Source organism: Culex pipiens, chromosome 1 (assembly GCF_016801865.2).
Source record: "Culex pipiens pallens isolate TS chromosome 1, TS_CPP_V2, whole genome shotgun sequence".
Taxonomy (NCBI): domain Eukaryota; kingdom Metazoa; phylum Arthropoda; class Insecta; order Diptera; family Culicidae; genus Culex; species Culex pipiens.
In genome coordinates, this window is record NC_068937.1 from 118951491 (window position 1) to 118975006 (window position 23516).

The 23516-nt window shown below is 39.1% G+C and overlaps 1 protein-coding gene across 14 annotated transcripts in view; it reads left to right on the plus strand.

The window, feature by feature from the left end:
• LOC120429813 (sodium/calcium exchanger 3) overlaps nucleotides 1-23516 on the plus strand; it is a 164339-nt gene that overhangs the window by 40044 nt on the left and 100779 nt on the right. For 3 of the 14 annotated variants that reach the window (XM_052706752.1, XM_052706753.1, XM_052706751.1), the window contains exon 2: nucleotides 11560-14342. In XM_052706752.1, coding sequence (XP_052562712.1) covers nucleotides 12583-14342 — 1760 coding nt within the window. In that variant the 5' untranslated portion in view covers nucleotides 11560-12582. Of the gene's footprint in view, nucleotides 1-10109; nucleotides 10285-10884; nucleotides 10948-11539; nucleotides 14343-23516 lie in introns of those variants that run through there. The other 11 variants (XM_052706740.1, XM_052706754.1, XM_052706742.1 and 8 more) reach the window with 10 other exon arrangements.

A 23516-nucleotide genomic window follows, 5' to 3' on the forward strand; every position in this document is an offset into this window, starting at 1 on the left:
TTTTTCTGTTGTATCGGACCTTTAAACAAAACTCAAGATTATTGCTAATTTTACAAAAAAATATTGCTAAAATGTAAGAAAGAAACCAACTGGTTGAAGTTGGACTAAGAAACGTTCAACTTTGGCTGGTAAGGATTTTTTGAGTCATGCCCAGGGTTGTTAAAATATCAAAATATCAACTATCAGCAACTACAATTATCCCGCCTGAATATTCATGCCTCAAATATAACTGCTCTTCTCTCCCTAATGAAAATCTCAGCGCCGAACATAGCCGAACAAGTTTTCGTGTTCACACACTCGCGATTGACATTTTCCTTTTCTCTCTCATTCCCGCTTGCACGATTATCCAACCCTCACAGCGTTTAACCATAAAAGCCGTCACAAAACCAATTTCTGCAAGCGCAGTTTTATGGGACGTCATGCGTGGTCGGTTTTCCAAAAAACAAAAAAGTTAAAAAATTTAAATTACAGGCCACACATTCAAGATTTGAATGAAAAAAGTTTTTAATGTTACACCTGTCCAGTTGTTTTGCAATCATAAGATTCCAAAATTTCTAAGTATTGACGAAAATTTTAGTTTGTCCGTGTCTGTCACGGGTGACCATGAACGGCCATGATCAACGACGACCAACATTTTCAAAACTTTTTTTCGTAAAATCGCGATAACTCGTGATGTTTATAAGCAAACCCCTTATGTCTATATATCAAATTTTTTGTAATTGTCTGCTCTACAACTTTGTGGAACACTGTTACACTCTAAAAAATAACCCTGCAAAGTTAGAAAAAACACGACATTTTAAAATGAAAAAAATTGTTCTAAATGAAAAAATGACCCTTCTGGGTTAATGTAGATTCGAAAAGGACATTAAATTTCCCATAAAATGACATGTTCCAAAAATTTTTACAGTCGTGTAACAGAAAATGGGAGAATTTTTAATTTTTTATGTTTTTTTTAAATGAAAAATACGTTTTTCGGAATTCTGAGTACGTCATCAAATCGGGCGTCTAATTTTACATAAAAGTCCCTTTGACACCAAATTTCTATCTCATCACCGTTTCAGGCTGCAAATTATTGAAAAACACCTCTTTTTTCGCATGTTCAAAAATGGAAGGGGTCGTACCGCCCCTCCATCACGAGATATCAAAAAACGGACCTCGGATTCGTGATCAGGGACAAAAGTTACCCCTTAGTATAAAGTTTCACGCAAATCTAAGAGGGGTCGGGGCAACTTTTCCCGATTTCGTGTGAGTTGGTAGAGAATTACCCTGCTACTTTTTACTTTTCTCAAGTTATATAAATATTTATAAATATGTTTAAGAGGATGAAAATGGCGGTTATTAACCATCAAAGGCAAAAATTATTAGGTGGTGTTTATAATGTTTTAGAAAATGTCTTTAAAACATCATTGAACAAAATAACTTTATTTTTGGATGTATTACCGAATTGGGAATCAGAAACTACCTGTCTAAATTCCGTCGTGAAGCTTCTTACTTTTCCTTTTATTCCCGAACGATGAGATAGCCTTCTTTTCTTTATCGAAAATAACAGATGGGAAAATTAATAACTTTCAATACCAGCGCTGAAAAGTTCTACTTTTCAGCACTGAAATGGGTGCTAAAAAGTTGAAATTTTCAGCACTAGTTTCGAAAAGTAACATTTTTCAATATTTGTTAGATTAAAATGGTGACACATTGATGTTTGACACAAAATTCCTTTCAAAAGACGTTTTTCGGAATTGCAAAAAAAATGGTAAGCAAATTATTGCAAAACTTGAGTTTTTCAGCACTCCTCGTATTTATCCAGCTTGGTAAACCTTGTTAAATAAATGTACGACTCGTGCTGAAAAAATCTTCTTTTTGCAACTTGTTGCATAAACTACTATTACTTTTTTGTCTTCACAAAGTTCACAAAATTTCCCTCTATGAGTCTAAGAAACTTTAAAAATAAGATCTTGTAGCTTTCAAAGGTTTCTTTAAACTTTCTTCTTTCTTGTTTCTAAAAAAATATAATTTCAACGCATTTGACAAGTCTATAAAAACTACATTAAATTGAACACAAAATAAATAAAAAAAAATCATTCCACAGAATAAAACGAAATCAGACTTTAGAAGCTGCTCACATCCATCAAAACTGCGTGACGACCGTCCTCGATTAACACATTACGATTAAAGTGATGAGCTAACCGGTAGGTCAGCTCGCAACGAATAAACACCGCACTGAAACGGTAAAAGCGTTTATCGGTTTTATCTGTTTCTGGTTGGAAAATGACCAATGAAAAACCACGAAATGCTTTTTTTGCCCCTCTGGTAGAGACTGGTTTCAATGGAGACGCACGATGGTTCTCGAGTTTGATGATCGGCAACGCAACATTGTGTGTTTATTCATTTTGCGTTGAGGGTGTCTTTTTCTTTAATTTAGTTGGCTTTAATTTGTTTTATTTTTTCCTCCTCTTGCTATTATTGTCGTTTTCCGCCAGCCAACTAAATGCTGTTTATTATTTCCAGTCGCCCTGCCTTTTCCCGCGAGTTGGAAATTAAACTATTTAATTAACTTTGCTACGCGCCACCCTGTCCTGCCTCCCCTCCTATTGCCTCGTTTTGACTCTCCAGAGTCTGTCGAATGTTTGTCGATATGCAAAACCGGTGGCAGCTGAGCTCTGTGGCCGACCAAAGCTGATTATCCCGCACGTGTTTTCGCCGCAGACCGTGTAGCTTGTTTGCAGAATTTGGAACAGATTTTGTAATTTTGTGCCGTAAAACACTTTTTTTAATTCCATTTGACCAACAGAAATTGCATCATTTGCGCTAGCGGGATAAGTTCAACTAGATTGTGGAATGGTTTATTCTGTTTGGTGAAATGGTGGATGTAATAAAATTTAATGTTTTGGGATTAAGGATGTCAATATCAAATGAGATTTCTTGCGTCTCTTACCACCGACTTGTTGGTGTACAATGCATTATAGAGTTAACATCTCCAATTATAGGAATTTAAAAAAAAAACTGTACATTTCAACACATTCAGTACGTTTTTGTTATCCCCATACTTTTGATATATTTTACTCAAGTTAGAGGTTTAGTCATGTATTCTATGGCAAAATACTGTTGTAGATTATTACTCATATAAAAATGCCAAATGCCTCCTCCGTTCACAACTCAATTATTACGCACCGTAAAACTCATAACTCAGAAGGGCTAACCTTGGGTATGCAACCTAAATAGCTTCAGATCATTTCTAATTAGCGGCGAACTGCCGTGTGGGACTTGAAATAACCACGTGGTTTAAGGACTGTGTCAACCATGTCACCACCACCCAGAAGGTGGCCCACCACCAAGAGCAAAAAATGTGAACGCTCCCCGCGCGACAAGACGAATTTTATGGCCGTCGTTTATGTCTTTTGTGATTTCGGCTCGCAAGGTTTTATTGGCATATGAAAATATTTTCAACCCAACCAACGGCGGTGACGACTTCCTTCCCCACTCCTTCGGATTTTCTCAGCTGGGAAACGCCACTCAAGGAAAATCTAAACTATGTTTGTGATCAGTGTCAGTGTTGTGAGGAGACCACCAACTGACACCCTGGCACAATGGGAAGTTATATCGTTAAAAGGTCAAAATGTCTTCTGTCAACCAATTCCAAATATTCAATCGTGATTTTTTTGTATGAAGTACAGACATAAAAATCAAAAATTTAATAAAATTGATTCTTGTCCACTGTAATCCCAACTTAGTCACACCTTGGTCAATCCGTCCATCCTCGTCGTGACCGATGCTCGATAGACCGGATCGTCTTCATTCGACCGAAGAACCCTGGCTTAAAGACGATCGCCTTCACCGTCCATCACCTAGAAATCTGTAACGCCGCTCTCGAAGAGGGGAAAAGTGGATGAAGATGATGATTAAAACAAATAACCCCCGTCTTCTTAGCATTATGGTAGACTATTAAATGTTTCTTTCTAAGCCATGCGGACGCGATCTTTGCCGGTCCCGAACCTCACTCGTTCGCACAAACTTGGCCATGTCCGAACTGCGGTGAAGAATCGTAAAGTTGTTTTGTAACGATTACCATCAGGGTACTCTTTAGGGGTTCCATTTTCATTTTTGAAGGGCCAAACATTCATTATTACACCCTTTAGAAATGTCAGCCTCGATTCAAAAAAAAAATTGTTCTCGGAACGATCGGAAAATTTCACAAATGTTTCATTTTTTAACATTGAACATCGAACCATTAGTTGCTGAGACATCGGCATTAAAAAATAGACGTTTTTTTAGTCTCATCCAAACAGGGTGAAACTTAGAAAACTTCGATTTTTCTGTTTCTTTTTCTTCAAACCGATATATCTCAGCAACCAGAGGTTCAATCTTCAATATCTCTAAGACAATTTTATAACAATTTATTTGAACTTAAAAAAAATCAGAAATGGTCACTTATGGTCACTAATTTAAACATCGAAAAACTGCAAATATTTCGCTGAAATCAATGTTTCGGTGGCTATATCTTCAAAACCAGGCACATCTACAAAAAATCGAAATTTACCTAAAAAATTAGGTATTTCAATATATTTGAAATTTCTATTTTTCCAAAAATCACTATAAGTTAGATCCACGAGAACAAAAATTACGAAAAACCATACATTTTTGACAGATTGCTCAAACGAAACTATAACAACGTTTTTGCCTAGGTATTTTAAAAGTTTTATAGAAAACCTAGATGTATGGGTATCAAAAGATTGGAAATTGTATGCCCTTTCCGATGCCACATAGGTTGACTTGTGAATTGTGGACCGGTTCGGATGCCGGCGGATTTTCCGACGACATAATTCCGGGTTGGTACGAGATTCCAACGAAAAATCTATTCTAGCGATACAAAGACCCCCAAAACGGTGTTATACCCACTCCAGAATGTTTATTTAGCAATTCTATGGTAATATTTTGACAATTAGTTAAATTAAAAGTTTTATATAGAATTTCCAGAATTATGTAAAATATTTAGGAAACTTTATATTCAATCCTAATTTTTTTGTTAATCAGTCATGGATGCCTATTTGGAGTTGGGAGACTGGATTTATGGTGATTTGTCAACAAATAACATTATTTATGTAAATTTTTCGAAAGGTGTACAAACTTTTTTTGCACCTTTTTTGATTTCTGTAATAGTATTTATTATATAACTTTTTATGGAAATCATCTTTTCATGAGCTTTTTGTAGCAAAATGTTCTGCATGAGTTTCTGAACAAAACGTAGTACTAGGTTTCTGTCAAACTTTAAATTGTTTACATGTTTCATCACAAAATGTGCATAGTGCCCAAGGGGTGTAAATACTTTTTTACATACTGTATACATAACAGTTCTTTTGAAGCGTGCTGAGTTAAATGCGTTGAAGCGTGCTGAGTTATATGGGTTATTTATATGTAAAACTCAAGTTGGAACATTGCTCTAATTGGAATTGAATACCTACTATCTATGATACCTACCCATGATTACGTCTCAAAATTTCTTGTTCTTTATTAGAACTTCTAATTAGGTTTTTTATGATTAATTATTTAGAATTAGGCACATCTTAAAATTGGTCTATGACTTTGGAATACTATCTTCTATAAATGACCTAGGAGTCATCCCATAAAAAATAAGAACCTAAAATAATCTATGTTTTTTTTAATGTTGGTGCATCTTGCATCTGCTTCAGCTTTTATCATGATGCTGCTTAACAAAAAGTTGATTCCATAAACTTTTGAAAATATGAAATAAGGTAAGATAATGAAACCATTTCATAAAACAACACATTTACTAAAATTATTTGTTTTTATTTTTTCGATTTGATTACTTCAACCAATCTTCAACATTTTTTTTCCAAAATTTATCTTTTCATAAATTATTACCATTTTCGATCTCTTTCTAATCGAACACATCCCAAACACGATCGACAGCAATAACATTGACATTAGTTGATTACGCCCCACCAGGCGAGCTTAAAATAACACCCCAAGGCAATTTTAACCCAAATTAATTCACTCCAGCTGGACCCCCGAGCGGAGACTTTCATTGAGTGAAGCCAAACCAGCTAAATCCAGCATCTGTCCCGCCCTAAAATTAGCACCTCGTTCGACAAATGCTTATTTTGCCAAAAACGCGCTGGCGTCACACGATTGCCGCGGCATTGATTGGAAATTCGAGTTACATGTTTTGAGTATACTTGCGGTTGATGGTGTTATTTTTTGCTGGTTGAAACGATTTTAATTGAGAACGGTAGGAAAATTTTGCCAACCTGCGCTGAGAATGAGAATATAAATAAGTCTCTCGCGTACAGTCGCTCTTGAAGGGTAGGTGACCCTATTTTTGAAATTTTATTATTTTTAAAATATTTTGATCAAGAATATCATAGAGATTTTAAAAAGGATTTTTGTGTTTTAGTCTAACTTATTATTTTGGTCACCATAAAAAAAGCTTGCTCAAATTTCTTGTGTTATTCAGGTTGATATTTCCCGGGCGCATGCGTCTCTGACTATGTTTTGCATCACAATATTTCATTATTCCCTCAAATCTGCCACCTCCCAAGTCGAAAAATTCCCATTCTCCTCGCGTCCTGCGAATTTCAAGTCAAACACATGTTTTGCCGTTTTGGTTACGGTTTTGGTTTAAGTGTTGATATTATGACGTGGAATTTCGTAATAGGGCAGGTTTAGCTCATTTTTTTTTCATCTTTAGCGATAGTGATTTGAAATCCATTTCCGTGTTTTGTATTTGTTTCACTATTAGATTTTGTTTTATAAAACTTATAACTTATAAAACTTTGAACAAAATTAAATACTTCAGCATGATAATATCCATACTGGATTCAAGTAAAAGCCCGGAAGCATCCACAATACATTTAATTTCCACCCCATTGGACCGTGCTTTGCACAGTCCACTGAGTTTGGGCTGAACTATCAATCAATCATTGGCCATACAACAGACGACTAATTAAATCAATCAAAAACCAGTCAGTCAGACAATCACACAGATTGCCGCCGCCGTGTGAAAGGTCCATTAGCAGCCGGCAGAAGTTGGTGAGCGGAGTCGGTTCTCGATTCATGATGATTCAGAGATTTATAATGCACCTCACTTTTATGCGATTCTGTTGTTGTTTTGTCGTTTATAGTTATGAATCATAAGTTGGTTTTTTTGGATTAACTTTCACCAACAGCGTAGGATATTTAATAACCCATAAAGTTTGTTGTTCAAATCAAAATTTCCAAAGCAATATTTTATTTTAATCACTGTAGCTAACTAAAATATTTTATACAAATTTATCTTTAACAATAAATCAAATCTCCAGCATAATTATGGAGACCAACAATTAACAATACAAGAGCAAACGCAATACTTTATCTTTAGGAAAATTAAAAAAAAAATCACTTCATAAACAAAGCCAAACTGTTGGAGGAGGTCACGGGGGTGGATTTACATTCCTGGCGTGCCCCATGTCTGTTCCGTGGCTATGACACGACGAAGACGTCAGACAGGGTCCTGCTGCATTGTGTGTGTCCCGTTCTATTGCCAACGAACCAACTAATGACGCGGATTATTGCGAAACTCGCGCCCGGCTCGTTTGACGAACCGGGGACCATGTCTTGTAATTAATTTCGCTTGGCTCGTTAGCCTCCGCCGTGGAATAGATATCACACTCGGACTGCAGTAAATGTTTACGCCGTGATGGTGGTGGTGATGGTCATTTTTGTATACTGTGGGTAGTAGATAACTAAGTTCTGAAAGAAATCGGATTGCGTCAAAACGGTTTCCCAAGATAACGACGTTGCGGCGTTTTCGTCGTAATCGATTTCACTCTAGTGCGTTGGATGAGGATAATTTCGTCATCGATAACTGACCAAGACAGATATAATTTTCATGTTGCTGCATAACTTGCATCACATCGATAAAAGTTCAAATCTTTCGCCTAGAATCGATTAAAAGATTTTGATTTTAGTTTGCTTTTAGTCATGTAACAGATTCTTATTAGCAGATGAACAACTAATATCAACAAACATTATACAATTTTTCTATTAAAAGTACTGCAGCCAGTCAACCCCCAGTCTCAACCAGATTCAGCTGAGAACTTGTGACATTAACCATTGACAGCTGAGCGGTCTTGTCATCTTGATCGAGCAATATACGAAAAGCAATGCCAAAAACGTGTTTCAACTAGAAAAATCTACTCAAAACATTGCCTAAGCCGGTGAAGAAAATTGCTTTCGAACGAAGTTTTTCGTTATTTTTTCAATTTACATATTTCCTCGCGTGGATTTATATGCCTTGCGTGAGTTGACCATTTTTCGCGCTCAGTTTCACAGTTGGACGCGCAAATGACGGCGTCGAAGTTTGCGACGTCGGGCGGTGGCGTCGTCGGCGTGCAAGAAAGCGGGAACATATTTTTAAAATATCAGGCCGTTTTCATGCTAGCCGGAAAAAACTACCCCCTTCGGCGTTGTCGTCGGCTGGCGTTGGTCGTTTGCGCTTTTCAAGAGACTTTGGGACGCGAGAGCAACTCAGCTGTTGTGGAGCGAACGGCAGTGAGAGAGAAAGTGAGCTACCGTCACAATAAGTAAATTAATAACAAGAAATCATGAATCTTCCTTTTTTACTGTCACAAGAATTTGTGCAATGATACGCATTTTTTTAATGCCAAAATTTGGTCAGCAAATTACCGATGAGTTCTTATTCATTAATATGTTATTTCAGTATTCAGAACTATAATTATGAATCTTGAAAGAAAAAATGATTTTTCCAGCACGAGTCGTACATTTCTAGAGTTTTTCTTTTTTTTTTTTTTTTTTGATTAGGTCCTATAAACATATGAAAGACAATAATTTATCGGTCCTTTAAAAAAAAAACTCTGGATTTATCCAACCAGTCTCACCGATTACATTTTCAATCTTTTTTGTGACACACCAGAGAAAGTATGCTTTTCATATCAATGAATGTGAGATTTTCAAAAATAAATCAAAGAGCCAACCATATGTTTTTCATTTCAGAGCAATACTCTTGGCGAAAAACGATTTTCATTTTTTTGATTTTCCGATGTTTTTCTATGCGATATCACTCCGTTGAGGTCCACATGGCAAAATCAGGTGGAAATTTGATTTTCTAAAAAAAATCAAGCAAAAGCACCGTCAAAGCAAAAAAATGGTATTTTAAAATTAAAATGCAATTGGACTCAGAGTTAATTACAATTTTAAGGTGAAAGATATTTAATTCAAAGGTTTTATTTTACCCTAGATATAATTAAAAATTTCGAATTTAAAAAGGAAAAGTGTATGGTATAACCGGGTACTCCCCATGAGAAAGCGAAAATAGTGTACATATTCGATCCGACCCTGGGTTTTTGAGATATGGCTTTTGCTGAATTGAAAATTAAAAATTATGAAAACGAGTTTTTCTGAGTGTTCTGAGTGTGATAATATTTCGTTATTTTTTTCATATCTTTTATGTCTAAAACATTATTGCCGAATTTCAAACTCTCGCCCAACTTTTCAAAAGGACCCAAAATGTATTACTTGGCCATATTAGGGTGCGGAAAAACTAATCAATCAAGCTCATATTTGGGATTTGAGATCGATACACATAGGGGATCATGCCCTGAAATGTCCGCAAATCGTCATGTGAAAAGTGACAGTCCTTAACTTTACGTTCGACTTTGTCAAACTCATTAAAAAGTGTCAAACTAAAAACTGTACGAAAAGTGACAGTAACTTGAACATTTCTGACGTGTCACTTGTCAATGAGATAGTGCGTTTTTAGTTTTTCCCGAAATTCTTGGTTAAATCAATCGGTCTCTCATGAACGAGAGAGAAAAGGCTCGCTCTATTTCGATTTTTTCTCTCTCGGGGATTACTCAGTAAAACTCTTTTGATGAAGATACTTTACAATTAGAAACTTTTTTTTCAAAACCTGTCCCCTGTACGGTCTTGGCGAGTAGCGCCACTCATTAGTACAACCTCAACCGTTTGCTCAGTTCCGCTCTCTTTCTCTCGATCTCGTGCGGCCAGCTTCTCGCTCATATCACGCGCGTGAGAACTTTTCGAACGACGCGCACGGCTTTTCACGCGCACGTACCTAACCCTAAAGCCGCACCAAACCACGGGTCCGTCCGTCCGGATATTTTTAGTTCACTGTACGGTGCTCTCGAGTAAAGGTGGCGCGGCTCCTGGCTCGCGCGGTTCGGTTTCGGTTCGGGTTTTTGGCGGGTGTTTGCGACGACGACTTCCGAGTCTGGCTTTTTGGTGGGTGACAACCGTGAGTGAGAGAGAAAGGTGAGGAAGCGGGATGGTGAGAAAGTGAGCGTTGTGCTTTCTTCACCGTCGCTGGCGAAATTCTTTTCGTTTGACCCCGGGGAGGTTCCTCCGATCGATCGCGATCGATTGTGGCGGGATTTTTCTTTTGTTTTCGATCGCGCGGACGTCTGAGTTTTTGGGTATTGTTTTTGTTTACCGACCGTGACTTTGGTGGATGTTTTTTGTTTGTTTTTTGTGTAAACACGGTACATACGTTGCGGATTATTTTTCATCACGAATAAGTTTTTTAATCGGCGCTCAAATTAGTGCGAGAGAAAACCAAAAGAAAATGTCTGATTAGCGCGTGTGCGAAGAAAAAATTATTTTTAATGAGGACCATGAGTTGATCTTTTGGCTCTACCGGGGGAAATATCAGGGCCTCTCGAGTGCGTGCCCGTGCGTGACACCTGCGAAGCAGGTGGAAGTGAGAATAGGAGGGAAAGAGAGAGAAAGAGAGAGTGTTAGAAAATGGTGTGACACATGTAGAATACTATTTGGATTTGAAACCCCCGAAAAAAAAAAATGTCAGAGAAAAATGTGCGATTTATTTTTGATTTTCCTTCTCTCTTTTCTCCGCAGGAAAGACATCACCAAACAGATGGATTCAAATTACCACACGTCGAAATTAAAGCACGCAAAAAAGTGAGCACGGTGAAAAGCAAGGAATAAGAAAAAAAAACCAAGAAGCAACAAGCGGAGCAGAAAAAGAACAACAACAGCAAGAAGCGAGAGCTAAACTAAAATTAAATCAACGTTCTCTCTCTCCGCTGTGGCGTGGCGCGGTGACCGCGTGTGTCACACCGCGAGAGAGAGTATAAGATCACGCGCGCGCCTCAAGTGAGAGATCGTGAGTGAGCGAGTGAGCAGCGAGAAAGGTTTATGTGTGTGAGTGTGTGAGAGTGACAGTGCGAGGGGGTGGCGCGCAGCGACGTTAGGAGAAAGCGAAAAAATAGTTGAAATTTATCTAAGAATAGTTTGTTTGGCCACTTCTGGGCAAGAAAAAAATCTATAATGGCGGGAAGAGCTGTGTGTATAGAAATTTCCTAATGTTTCACTGCTCTGGCGTGTTTTTATTATGAGAAAATGTGTGATCACGAAAAATAAGAATCCGTTTTCTCGTGTACTGACAAGAAGAACGTGTGTGTATTTTTAGTAGCGATCACACTTTTTTGCAGTGTAACGAAAAGAGCGTCTAGCCTGAGAGTGTCAAAATTGAGTGATTTTTTTCCTTCAGTGATGAAATATCCTTCACAGGTCAGCTAATCCGGTGAAGTTATTTGATGCAAAGAGCAAGCAGAAGAAGTGACAGTGCTTGAAAAAGCGGCTCCAGCTGTCAAAAGTGTCAACCGGCCCCACCGTCGTGAGGGCGCCACCTGTTCAACATAGAGTGCTGTGCTCGCACAAATGTGTGATTGATCCGAGAGAAGAAGAAGAGGAAGCAATAAGAAGAAAACGAAGTTAAGAAGAGTATCGAAACACGTGGAATTCGCTATGGAAGGCACAGGATTTGCACGTGATCATTCTGCCGAATGTGAAGCCGGCAGTCGCAGTTAGCAGCACTGCTTCCGGTCCAGCGTTCGCTCCATTCTCGAAAACTATTTTATCTCTGCACAACAACATCAGTCTTATCTAAACTGTCAGATCTAACCGAAAGATCCCTTCTGCCGAAAGCGACGAAACCACCGTTGTACCGTTCACCGGGAATAATTGCGTAAAACAAAACTCCAACCGTAATTGACCACCGGCATCGACACGGCAAAGACCGGCACCCTTCTCCAGCCTCGCATCCGACCGATAAACGTATCTGCAGGTCAGCCCAGTAGCTCAGCTCCGGACTCAGGAAAACCTCCAAACTGCCACCACCAGCTCCGGGATCTTCCGAAGGCTTCGCGCGTTGGCACCAGTAGTAGTACTAGCAGTAGCGGGCATAGCACTAAACTTGTAACTTGTTCTGCAACGCATCCATCGCAACGTGTGTGTGTTTTGTACATTGGGCAGCACCTCTCATCCTCTCTTTATCTATTGTTCTCTCCTTCGAGTGTGTAAGGCAGGTGTGAGCGTTTGTTTGGTGTTCGGGGTTTGCTTCCAGTAGTCAATATAGTCTTGCGTATCTCATCCCGATCGTTTGTGGGTGGTTTTATGGTAGTAGTATCGGCTACACAGCTTCACTAACTCAGCGCACCCCTTCATCGCCCCCCTCAATTGGATTTGTAGATATACCGCACACGTACACTGCACATACCTCTCTAACCCTGTAGAAGATACTAGTCGCACACAATGGCAACGGATTTCAGCGTACGAAGATCACTGGGGCTCGGCATCGGCATCCTCCTCGTGATCGCGTTATCAGCGGCAACAGCGTCAGTAACTAATGGAGACAGCGTAAGCGCCACGCCGGCGAATCAGTCGATTCGTGCTGCTGCTACGCCCAGTGGTCAACATGCCGACGACGACGACACCGTCTGCGAAGATGGGTTGATGTTTCCAGTATGGACACCACAGGATAACCTGACCACCGGCGATCGCTTCGCCCGTGGTATGGTGTACTTTTTAGCATTGCTCTACCTGTTCATCGGTGTGTCGATTGTGAGTGATCGGTTTATGGCTGCTATTGAAGTTATAACCTCGAAGGAGAAGGAAGTCCGGGTGAAGAAACAGGGTTGTGAAGACCAGATTGTAGTGGTCCGTGTTTGGAACGAAACCGTTGCCAACCTTACTTTGATGGCACTTGGTTCAAGCGCACCTGAGATTCTGTTGTCAATCATTGAAATCGTAGCGAAAAATTTTAATGCGGGCGACTTGGGTCCCGGTACTATTGTCGGTTCAGCTGCCTACAATCTCTTCGTTATCATCGCAATTTGCGTCCTGGTTATCCCAGATGGTGAGGTACGCAAGATTAAGCATCTGCGAGTATTCTTCGTGACGGCGACTTGGTCTGTGTTTGCGTACATTTGGCTTTATCTGATCCTTGCACAAATCACACCCGGCCGCGTGGATGTTTGGGAGGGCTTCCTCACATTCCTTTTCTTCCCTGCTACTGTAATGACGGCCTACATCGCAGATCGAAGACTACTGATCTACAAGTACATTGGCAAGCAGTACCGTATGAACAAGCGCGGCGTCATCGTCCAGGTCGAGGCGGAGTCGGCGCTTGAGATGAATAATCGGGACGAGAAATTGAATACTATCGATGAGAACGGCGGCGTAACGGAGGAGGTTCGTGACTTTGAAGAGTCCCGTCGCGAGTACATCTCCACGTTAAAGGACTTGCGCAAAAAGTATCCCCAGCATGATCTCGAGCAGCTCGAAGTTATGGCCCAGGAGCAGCTAATGAATAAGGGACCCAAGTCGCGAGCATTCTACCGCATCCAGGCCACCCGCAAGATGATGGGCAGCGGCAACATCATGCGGAAGATTTCGGAGCGGGCCCAGTCCGATCTGAGCGAGGTTAAGGCCGAGCTGCAGCGCGTGGACGTCGACGAGGCGATCGAGGAGGACGCTGTCTGCAAGGTGTTCTTCGAGCCCGGTCACTACACGGTCATGGAGTCGGTCGGCGCGTTCGATGTTCGCGTTGTGCGTCGCGGTGATTTGTCTTCCTCGGTGACGGTCGACTTCGAAACGGAGGACGGTTCGGCCGAGGCCGGTTCCGACTACATCGGCAAGAAGGGTACGCTCAAGTTCGGTCCGGGCGTCGACGAGCAGCGCTTCCAGATCGAGGTCATTGACGACGAAGTGTTTGAGCAGGACGAGCACTTTTACATCCGGCTCAGCAACGTTTCCGAGCCGGCAACGCTGTCTACGCCCAAGGTCGCCACGGTTATGATTCTCGACGACGATCACTCCGGTATCTTTGCGCTGGCTAGCAAGGACCACGAGCTGGTAGAATCGGTCGGTGTGTACGAGCTGAAGGTCCAGCGGTACAGCGGCGCTCGCGGCAAGGTGCGCGTGCCGTACTGGACCGAGGACGGCACCGCCAAGACCGGCAAGGACTACGAGGAGCAACGCGGCGAGCTGCTGTTCGACAACAATGAAATTGAGTGAGTACTGTTATTTGAAACAAAATATGAATGGGTACTAACAGTGGGTAGTAGGGTGACAACAACAGAAAAAAGGTTTTTGGGACACCCAGCATTTAAAAAAATATATTCATTTTGTTAATTACATTTGAGTTGGAAAAAAAATTAAGGTCGTAGCAAAAGCTTTTTGGAAGTAAAGATTTCTGATCGAAATCCGCTTAGTATCGCATTTGTTTGCAGTAATGCTGGCGGTAATTCATGCTCAACGGTAGATCTTTGATGGTTCATAATCTGCATCTGAAAAAAACAACCGAAAATATTTGTTGAAATACCAATGATGTTAGTTTTACACTTTAATTCCACACCGTCGGCCAACTTTTACTGCGGACAAATCGCACTCTCGTTTGGAGAATATCCTCCACCCCTATGCGGGCGAGTATCGTGTGGGCAGTTTTTAATGGCCACAAGCCTACGTCACCCACCACTCACAGCCGGGACTGCCTAACTGTCTGTCTGGTCACCCGGGCCACCACCACCGTCGCACACCGGAAGGTATTTTCGTCAGGAGTCGGAAAAAATTTAAAGTAATTTTAGCCAAGACGCGTCCCTATTAATAACTTCGTAGAAATGTACGTTGGTTTGTGAGTGCGTGTGTGCATGTTGATGGTTCTAGACACAACCTTGGGTTTGTTTGTCTCCTCCGTTCATCGGTTCTTGCAACACCGCATGTAACGACGGTCTGCTTACGGGTTGTTGTAATAGCGTCACAACCACATACACTAACCAGGCCAGGTTCTTATCGATTTTCGAACGCAACAAGTTGTATTTCAGGCGTAACTGATGGTGCCTGATGCGGAACATGGAGCTTAAGGGGTAAGGTTCCTTTTTAAAAGTTCAAAGGTAATGGTCCGAATTTACATGTCAAAGCTCCAAACAGCTTCCATGTAACCCCTCGGGGGACCGTACTTTACCGTAATTTCCTAGTCCAAGTTACGGTTGTTGCGCTGAAACGTAAGGCGCGGTCGCCAAATGTGATTATGGGATGTCGATAAGTGTGCGCCGCTACGGCCACAGTCGACCCTGGCAGTGCGGCGTTCGAGTTTAATATCCGCAGCTAGGTGCGCGCACTGGACATTATCACACTAATCCCGCACCCCAGATAGTGGTGGACACGAGTCAGACCGTAGTCTCGAAACGGCAGTGGGTTTCGCAGGTTGATTAAAAATAGATTAGTAGCGTGTCAGCACTGCAACAGTTCAGGGGATTCTACAGTTTGATTGTGGAGTTGTTAAATTTTTAAAACATTTTTGGTCACGTTGTATCTCTGTCGTTACGACCCTCAACATTACACGCAGCGTCCTTCAGCTTCCACTTCAACACCGTTGCCAAAGTGGAAAAATGCTTTCCACGGGAAAAATTCTGATTGATGACTCCATCCATCTCTGCTTTATGGTTGGAGCTTCACTCTGGATACAGTTCACACGAGGGCCCTTGGCTTTCATGACTCTTGCTGCGGGGGGTTGCTGCTGCCTTCCGGAGTCTCTGTTTTCCATCGGAATGGCGATTCACCGCGAAGTGTGAGGGTGTGTGCTTTGTATCACTTTCCTTGAAGGGTAAACCCTGCCCGGGTGGCGTTCTCAGAGCCAGAGTCCACGAACCGTGTGATGGATTTCGGACATAAATCCGATTGATGGAGTCGTATTAGCACTGAAAAGAGAGCAAAGACTTAAGCTGGTGACGAGATGTGTTTCTTGAGAAGGGGGGAAAACTTTGCTCCAAACGAATGGGATCCTTTCACTTTGGTAATTGGATGATGGAATTACACTCTTGCCATGTTTATGGCGGCAAGGACGTAAAAATTCCCAAGCTGATACACCAAGAAGTGGAGCAAACCTTTTCTCACTACTCTTGATACTTTGAACTTCTCCTAAAAGTAATAGTTGGTAATAAAATGACACACTCCTTGATGTGCCTTCGCCAAATGACTTCCATGGAGTCGCACGGTATTTTACGACAAACATGCCTTGTTGTGAGGAAACCCAATCAGTCGGTTGATTTGTTTTCAAACCAACTCGTTATAATCATCATTATCATCATCATAAAAAACCTGGCTGCACGAGACTGTGAAGAACTCCATTCACCATTCTGACTCCACCGCGTCCAATTGTGGTTGTCGTCGTCGTCATTCAGCCGGCAATGTCAGCGAAGCATGCAAAATGGGACTTTTTCGTAACGTACTTTTACATGGGGTGATGTTTCGGGGAAGAAGTAGACCAGTCCAGGTGAACCACGATGGAAAGAAAACTACGTAAACAAAAGCTATGCCAACTGACGTTGGTGTTCTTGATTGAAGGCGCTTACTGGTGACTGACGACCGTGAGGCTAAGCATTGTTGTTATTATCTTATTGATTTTAGGAAGCTCCTGGTTTAAATTCTATTTTTGCTATTTACTTTCTAAAAAAAGTTTATTTTTAGATAAGAATCGTTTGAAGATTGATGTTTTTGAGTATTTCTCTCTAAAATCATTTTTTCTTTAATTTGATTTTTTTTTCATTGGTTTGATACCGTGATCATTTAAATGTAATAAAAAATTATATGATTTTCTCAGGTTCTTCTCTCTTATACACTACTTAATCAAATTATAATAAATATTTTCACTTATGTCACTCTAAAAAAGAAGAATATGTTGGTGCTCTGTCTCTCACAATTCATCAAGCGGCCATATGGCGCGGTTTTACCCGAGCAGGGGTAAATAACACGGGAATACCACATTTTGGTATTACTTGGGCAAATAATAGGGATCAAAATGTGCCCTTGGTTGCCCAGTAATAGATGGTAAAATACCATAAAATCATACCAAAATCTTGTATTTGGATGACCACAAGAATTCCAAACATGTTATACCAACACAGCAAAAAATCCGATGGTAAAATCGCATGCAAAAGCATGCACATCACCTTTGTGAGCAAAAGCATGTTATATTATATGAGAAAACGTTTACAAGATTGTGATGTAGCCGATATGGTTTGGGCGCGGACTTGGTAATCTGGATATGACTCTCACCAGATTGATGTTATTTTTGGGGTGTGCAAAATTTATTTATTTTGCTTTTGTACATACTTTTTGTGTACACGTTTTCTCATACAATATTACATGCTTTTGCTCACAAAGGTGATGTGCATGCGATTTTACACAGAAATTTTTTACTGTGAAGGGTTAAATAATACCACAAAATAAAATCTTTCCAATATCAAGTTGAGCTATTCTGGATTTTGGAACATTGCCTGTTTACCAAAACTTGGTATTGACAAGGTTTAATATTTTTTGTATTCCCACACCCTTGCACAGAAAAAAAAAATCATGGTAATATTACATCTGGGAAGGGGTACATCTTTTATGTCAGAAATAAGGTGTAATTTTACCTCTGAAAATGTGTAATTTTACCACTTTTCTGTTGTAATGTCGTTTTTTCAGTCTGAATTGAGGTAAAATAACATCATAAAAGAGATAATATTCAACCTTCCAAAATAACACCTTCCAAATTTACAAAAAAAAAAAATACTGTGTGGAATATCAGATTTTGTTATTGCACACACACGATTCTGGTAGAAATGGCGTTCTTTACTCAATTTGGCCCAAAATGAACGTACGACAAGTTATCACGACGGCGACGATAAAAATTAATGAGGACAGTTTCATGCAGATTCTTAGCGAAATGATGCGACCACCGTTTGGGTGTACAATAAAGTACTAAGAGTCTAGCATACCACGATTTTAAATATACATAACGTCAGTAATATACATTTTTGCAATTCCTTCATGAAACTACTTACTTTTCCTGTCATTCTTGAACGACGAAATAGCCTACTTTTCTGTACCAATAATAACAGAATCGAATAGCAACACTTTTCAAAATAAATGCTGAAAAGTTCTACTTTTCAGCACTGAAATCGGTGCTGAAAAGTTGAACTTTTCAGCACTTGTTTCGAAAAGTAACACTTTTCAAAAAAAATTTTTATTTAAACGATTTATTGACAAAATACATGAAAATTTGACTTAAAATTTCACTCAATGGGTGTTTTTCGGAATGGCAAAAAATGTTGTATGGAACTCGTTGCAAAACTTGATTTTTTCAGCACTCTTCGTATTTATCCAACTCGGTGAACCTCGTTGGATAAAATGTACGACTCGTGCTGAAAAAATCCACTTTTTGCAACTTGTTGCATAAACTACTATTACTTTTGTGTAGCCTGATCTCAGTAACATTTTATAAAATGATGTTCAAATCCATCAAATTTGTATGACCCAATATCACCCCCCAGACCAATGTCACCCCTGATGACGGTACCTAAGTGATACTTTTTCAAGCCGAATCTTTATAATTCCTATTAAAATTATGTCCGTAACCTTTTTTAAGAGTAAGGAAAACATCAACCACATAGGTTAGATCTGAACTCAAACTTAATATCAAGACAAGAATAATAATGAAAAGTTTGAAAATGATTCAATTATACAATGCTCTTGTGAGAACTATGTTATTTTATGTAAAGAAAAATTCAATTGGTTTTGGCCCACTTATCAATCAGTGGTCAGACTCGGGGAAACAAAAATCAAAATTGGAAGAAAAGGAAAATTGTAAATATTTGTAACAGAACAGTAGTTAAAAATTGTTAATTGTTGAATTATTTTTTCTTTGGGCCCACGATTTTTTGTGTCAATTCCAAAGTGTCAGTAAAGGGGAGGTTTCTTTGTTGTGTACGTAAACACACTCTCCGAAATAGCAACAAGACAAATACACAAGCAATCAGCTGCACACACACACCAACACAAGATACTGTCTGAGCAGCAACGAATTGCCCCCGAGGAAGAGGACTTCTTATCCAGACGACCTTATGGCTTCCCAAACTCTGATTTCTTTCGTTTTTTTTTTTTTTTTTTGTTGACACAGTTTTGACACAGTAGGAAGATTTACAAAAAGTGAAAAATGGTTTTTGATACATTTGGGAATTTTTCAGCATAATGACAGTTAATGTGCAAGTGCCAAAACAACAATTTTCCAAAAGATTTTCTTCAGTGTCAGATAAGTCGAAACTGCAAGCTCACTCCATGATCCAATCCGGTTTGATGGTGGTTTGGGAAGAAATATAAACATGTCAACCTTTTTCGAACAGCCGGAGGCCTCCATTTGGTCGTCCTGCTCCCCGTAAACTTTCATTCGTTTGTTTGCATTATTATTACTTGTGTTTGCCTGTGTGTAACGTATCCGGCTGAATGTTTGTCAAAGTTTTTTGGAGCATTTTTTTTATTTTAATTTTTTTTTGGGAAGGAAACTCCAAGAGCAGTGACTCCAAGAGAAGTGAAAGTTGGATTCGGTCCAAAAGCTCACGCGGTGTGCGACATGGTTGATGAACTCCTGAAGTAGCAGAACGTTTCAGCTTTTGGTAGGAGAAATGCTGAGAGTGGTTTTGGTTTGCAGTTTTAAATCGATTTTTTTTTCAACAAATTTGAAATGAAAACAATTGTAACTTGAAATACGAATGAAACCACAATTTATGTTATGCTTTGTACCATTTGACTTGCAATTTAAAAACTTTTATGTTCGAAACCGCAATTTTTCCAACTGAAAACTGTGCGGAAAACTCTGTCTTCTTCGGTGAAGTGGTCGGATGCACCGTCGTGGAAGCGATGAACTAAGTACAAAAGGAGCAAAATAAAAAGGATAATAAAAGTGACAAAAGCACAACTTTTAGTCGGTACATGTGAGTGTGTACAGCGAATTGTGGTATCAGAAAAGCTTTTCTTCCATGTTGAAACGATTATCCTGACCACAAACGGATTGAATGATGGACATTTTTTTTTTTCTATGAAAAGGTATTTTTGCAAAAGATTTTTTCACACTTGCGTTGGGCGATCCGACAAACGATTTCCACAAAAAAAAAATGTTTTTCGCTGTTTTATTTTTGATTGTTGAGCTTCAGTATGACCCCTAAATTCCAATTTATATTAAAAAATTTTAAATCCAAGACGGCGGCCAAAATGGTGGTAATTAAACATTGAATTTTTTTTTTAATTTTATAGGCAATTAACCATTCAAATTTGACCAAAAATGGGATTGCAGAACTCGAATTTAATGTTAAAAGTAAAAAAAAAAACAAACAAAAATTGTTTGTATGTGATTCGATTATCCGAAGTCTTTTACAAACCTTCGGATAATCCAAACTTCGGATAATCGAGTCTGGACTGTATTTCCAACAAAAAAAAACATTTTCATTGTAATCAACGATTCGTTTTACAATTAAGTTGAATAATTTTAGACAGTGTTGCCAGATATTCGATATCTTTTCTCTATTGGAAACGTATTATGGTATTATTATATCTGGTAATGATGACAGATTTTGTGTCAGGAGTATTGTGTGATATTACTTTTGAAAATTTGTAGATTTACGTAATTTATCCAAATCGACCATTAAGTTGTTGATTGATGCATTTTAAAGGAGATTTACTGCCCATGATCGCATAAATGTCCCATATGCATTTTCATCGTTTTTGAGTTAATGATGCAGTTTGATTCAAAATCGTGTGCTCTTTCAGAAAAGCCTATAACATCCAGTACTTTGTTCTAGAAATCAGGAGGAAATCCAGTTTTTTCACGAAAACTTAACACGTAGCCTTATGTGTGGGACAAACTTCAAATGCGTTTTTCTCAGCTTGCTGTTTTTGCATATGGGACATTTATGCGAACATGGGCAGTTTACGTCTTTTTGTCTGTGCTAAGAGTTTCAATATGTTGATTTTACAATCCGTGTTCAAGTTTAACGACATTCAATGAAAAATACTTCACAACAACCCACCCTTTGCCCTTTTCTTCCGCTAGTTTGGCCAAGAAAACTTTCGATGTGGCACGTTCAGGACACTGCGTTTTCCTTCTTCTTCTTTCACACCGAGGAAAAGAAGCAGTATCGATCGATGTGCTGCCCCTGGTGGCGGCGCGTCTACCAAGTCGTTGTCCTCCTGCGACGTCCTCCAGCCAAGTATGTGGCGAGTGTGTTTACATGCGATATTTATTTATACTTCCTTTCGCCAAGTCGTCTCTTCCGGGTTCCGGGACGCCATCCGGGAAGAGCCTGCACGCCACAGACGCCAAACCTATAGAGGGATGCAGCAAAACTAATCACAGATTAAACGAGATTTGGCTTCTCACTTCTAGGGGAGGAAAATCGATGTCTTAAAAAAATAAAACCAGTCAAGCAAAAATATCGAAAACTAAAAAATCAAGCTGCTCAGACTTTAAAGAAAGCAACGAAACTTTCCCGTTTGATGTGAAGGCTTCCTCAGAGACGAACCTAATGAAAAATAATGTTCCGTCCGGAAGTGGTGGTGCTGTTAAAAAGCTTTGCAGCATATCAGTGTTGGTGTGTGTGTGTGAGGATAAGCCGGTTGAGCTGAACTGTTTTAAATTAATTTTGTGAAATTTTATACCGAGGGCATTTGCCGGGTCGCAAGAAAAAGGTCGGTTTCAGGGTGAAGATTTCCGGAATTAGTTTTTCCTCCCCCATCACACCAACGATCGCTGGGGAGCTGTGAAATGAGCTTTTTGGGGTTTATTTTTTTATCTTTTTGTTTCGTCAAAAAAGCAACACCAAAATTGAAGCCATGATTAGGCAATTTTGGTTTTGCGTAGGTTTCCGCCTAGTTGTGCGGTGCGGTGTTGGAGCAGTAAAATCAACCGTGAAATGATGTTCTTTTCAAAGCGCTTCTAGGAAAATTAAACAAGGCGTCGACTGGTTATTGAATATGACGATGTGATTTGCATAAATTTTCCATCAAACATGTGCTAGAATTTGGAGAATTTTCAAACAATGAATCGAAAATGAGATTTATTGCGTTGTTGATACCATTGTGGTGGATTTTTTTTCTGTGAAACCGAGACTGGCTTTAATATTTGAAAACTCATGTTTTTGTTTGCAATATTTATAGATTTAGTGCAATTCCAGCGCAAAACAGACTACTTTCAAGTTAATTTTTACTCGAAATTCTCCGATAGTAAGTGAAACTTTGTAGACATTTTATTCATGGATGCATTTTTAGTATATGGAGCCAGTTACACTCTATAATGACATAAATGGAAGTTGCAAATTTGCAAAAACTGTAAGTTATTTGAATTTTGTATTTTGTATCGGAGCAGTTCCCTACGATTGCACAATTTTGTTCGCGGTTTTTATATTTTCATTTTTTGATTTGGAAGAAGATGAACAACGTATGCATTAGCGTGGCTCAAGGTTATATGAAAATGACAAAATTGTAGGGTATATCAAAACTTTCTCGAAGCAGAGTTAAAAAGTGAAAAATAAATAAATTAAAGTTATTAAAATTCCATCATAACTTCAGCTCAGAGTGGAACAACTAAACCTTACCCAAAAGCGCCCAACATTTCAGGCTAGCTTCTGGGGCTATATATAGTGTTGATAAATTCCTTTTGAGGCACTCCAAATTGAACACTTTGGTCTTTTTTATATCTCCTTGAGCCACGCTAGTATGCATTCCCTAGGTTAAAGACGTCATGTTGTCATGTTTTAAGTATTTAAAGTATTTAAAGTATTTGAAGTTATTAAAGTTTTTTAAGTATTTAATGTTTTTAAAGTATTTTAAGTTTTTAAAGTATTTTAAGTTTTAAATGTATTTCACTGCCCCTGATCGCATAAATGTCCCATATGCATTTTCATCGATTTCGAGATATTGATGCAGTTTTGTTCAAAATTGTGTGCTCTTTCAAAAGAGCCTATAACATCCAGTACTTTGTTCTAGAAATCAGGAGGAAATCCAGTTTTTTTCGCGAAAACTTAACACGTAGCCTTGTGTATGGGACAAACATCAAATGCGTTTTTCTCAGCTTGCTGTTTTTGCATATGGGACATTTATGCGAACATGGGCAGTTCAAGTATTTTAAATGTTCTAATAGAGTTTTCAAAGTATTTAAAGTTTTTTAAGTATTTAAATTATTAAGAGTATTTGAAGTATTTAAAGTTTTCAAAGTTTTTTTTAGTATTAAAAGGAATGTAATGCAATGTTTTTTTTTTAAATTAAAGTATTTAAAGTTTTTCAAATAATTAAGGTTATCAAAGTATTTAAAGTTTTTTTTAAGTATTTCAAGTATTTAAAGTATTTAGAGTATTTTAAGTATTGAAAGTATTGTA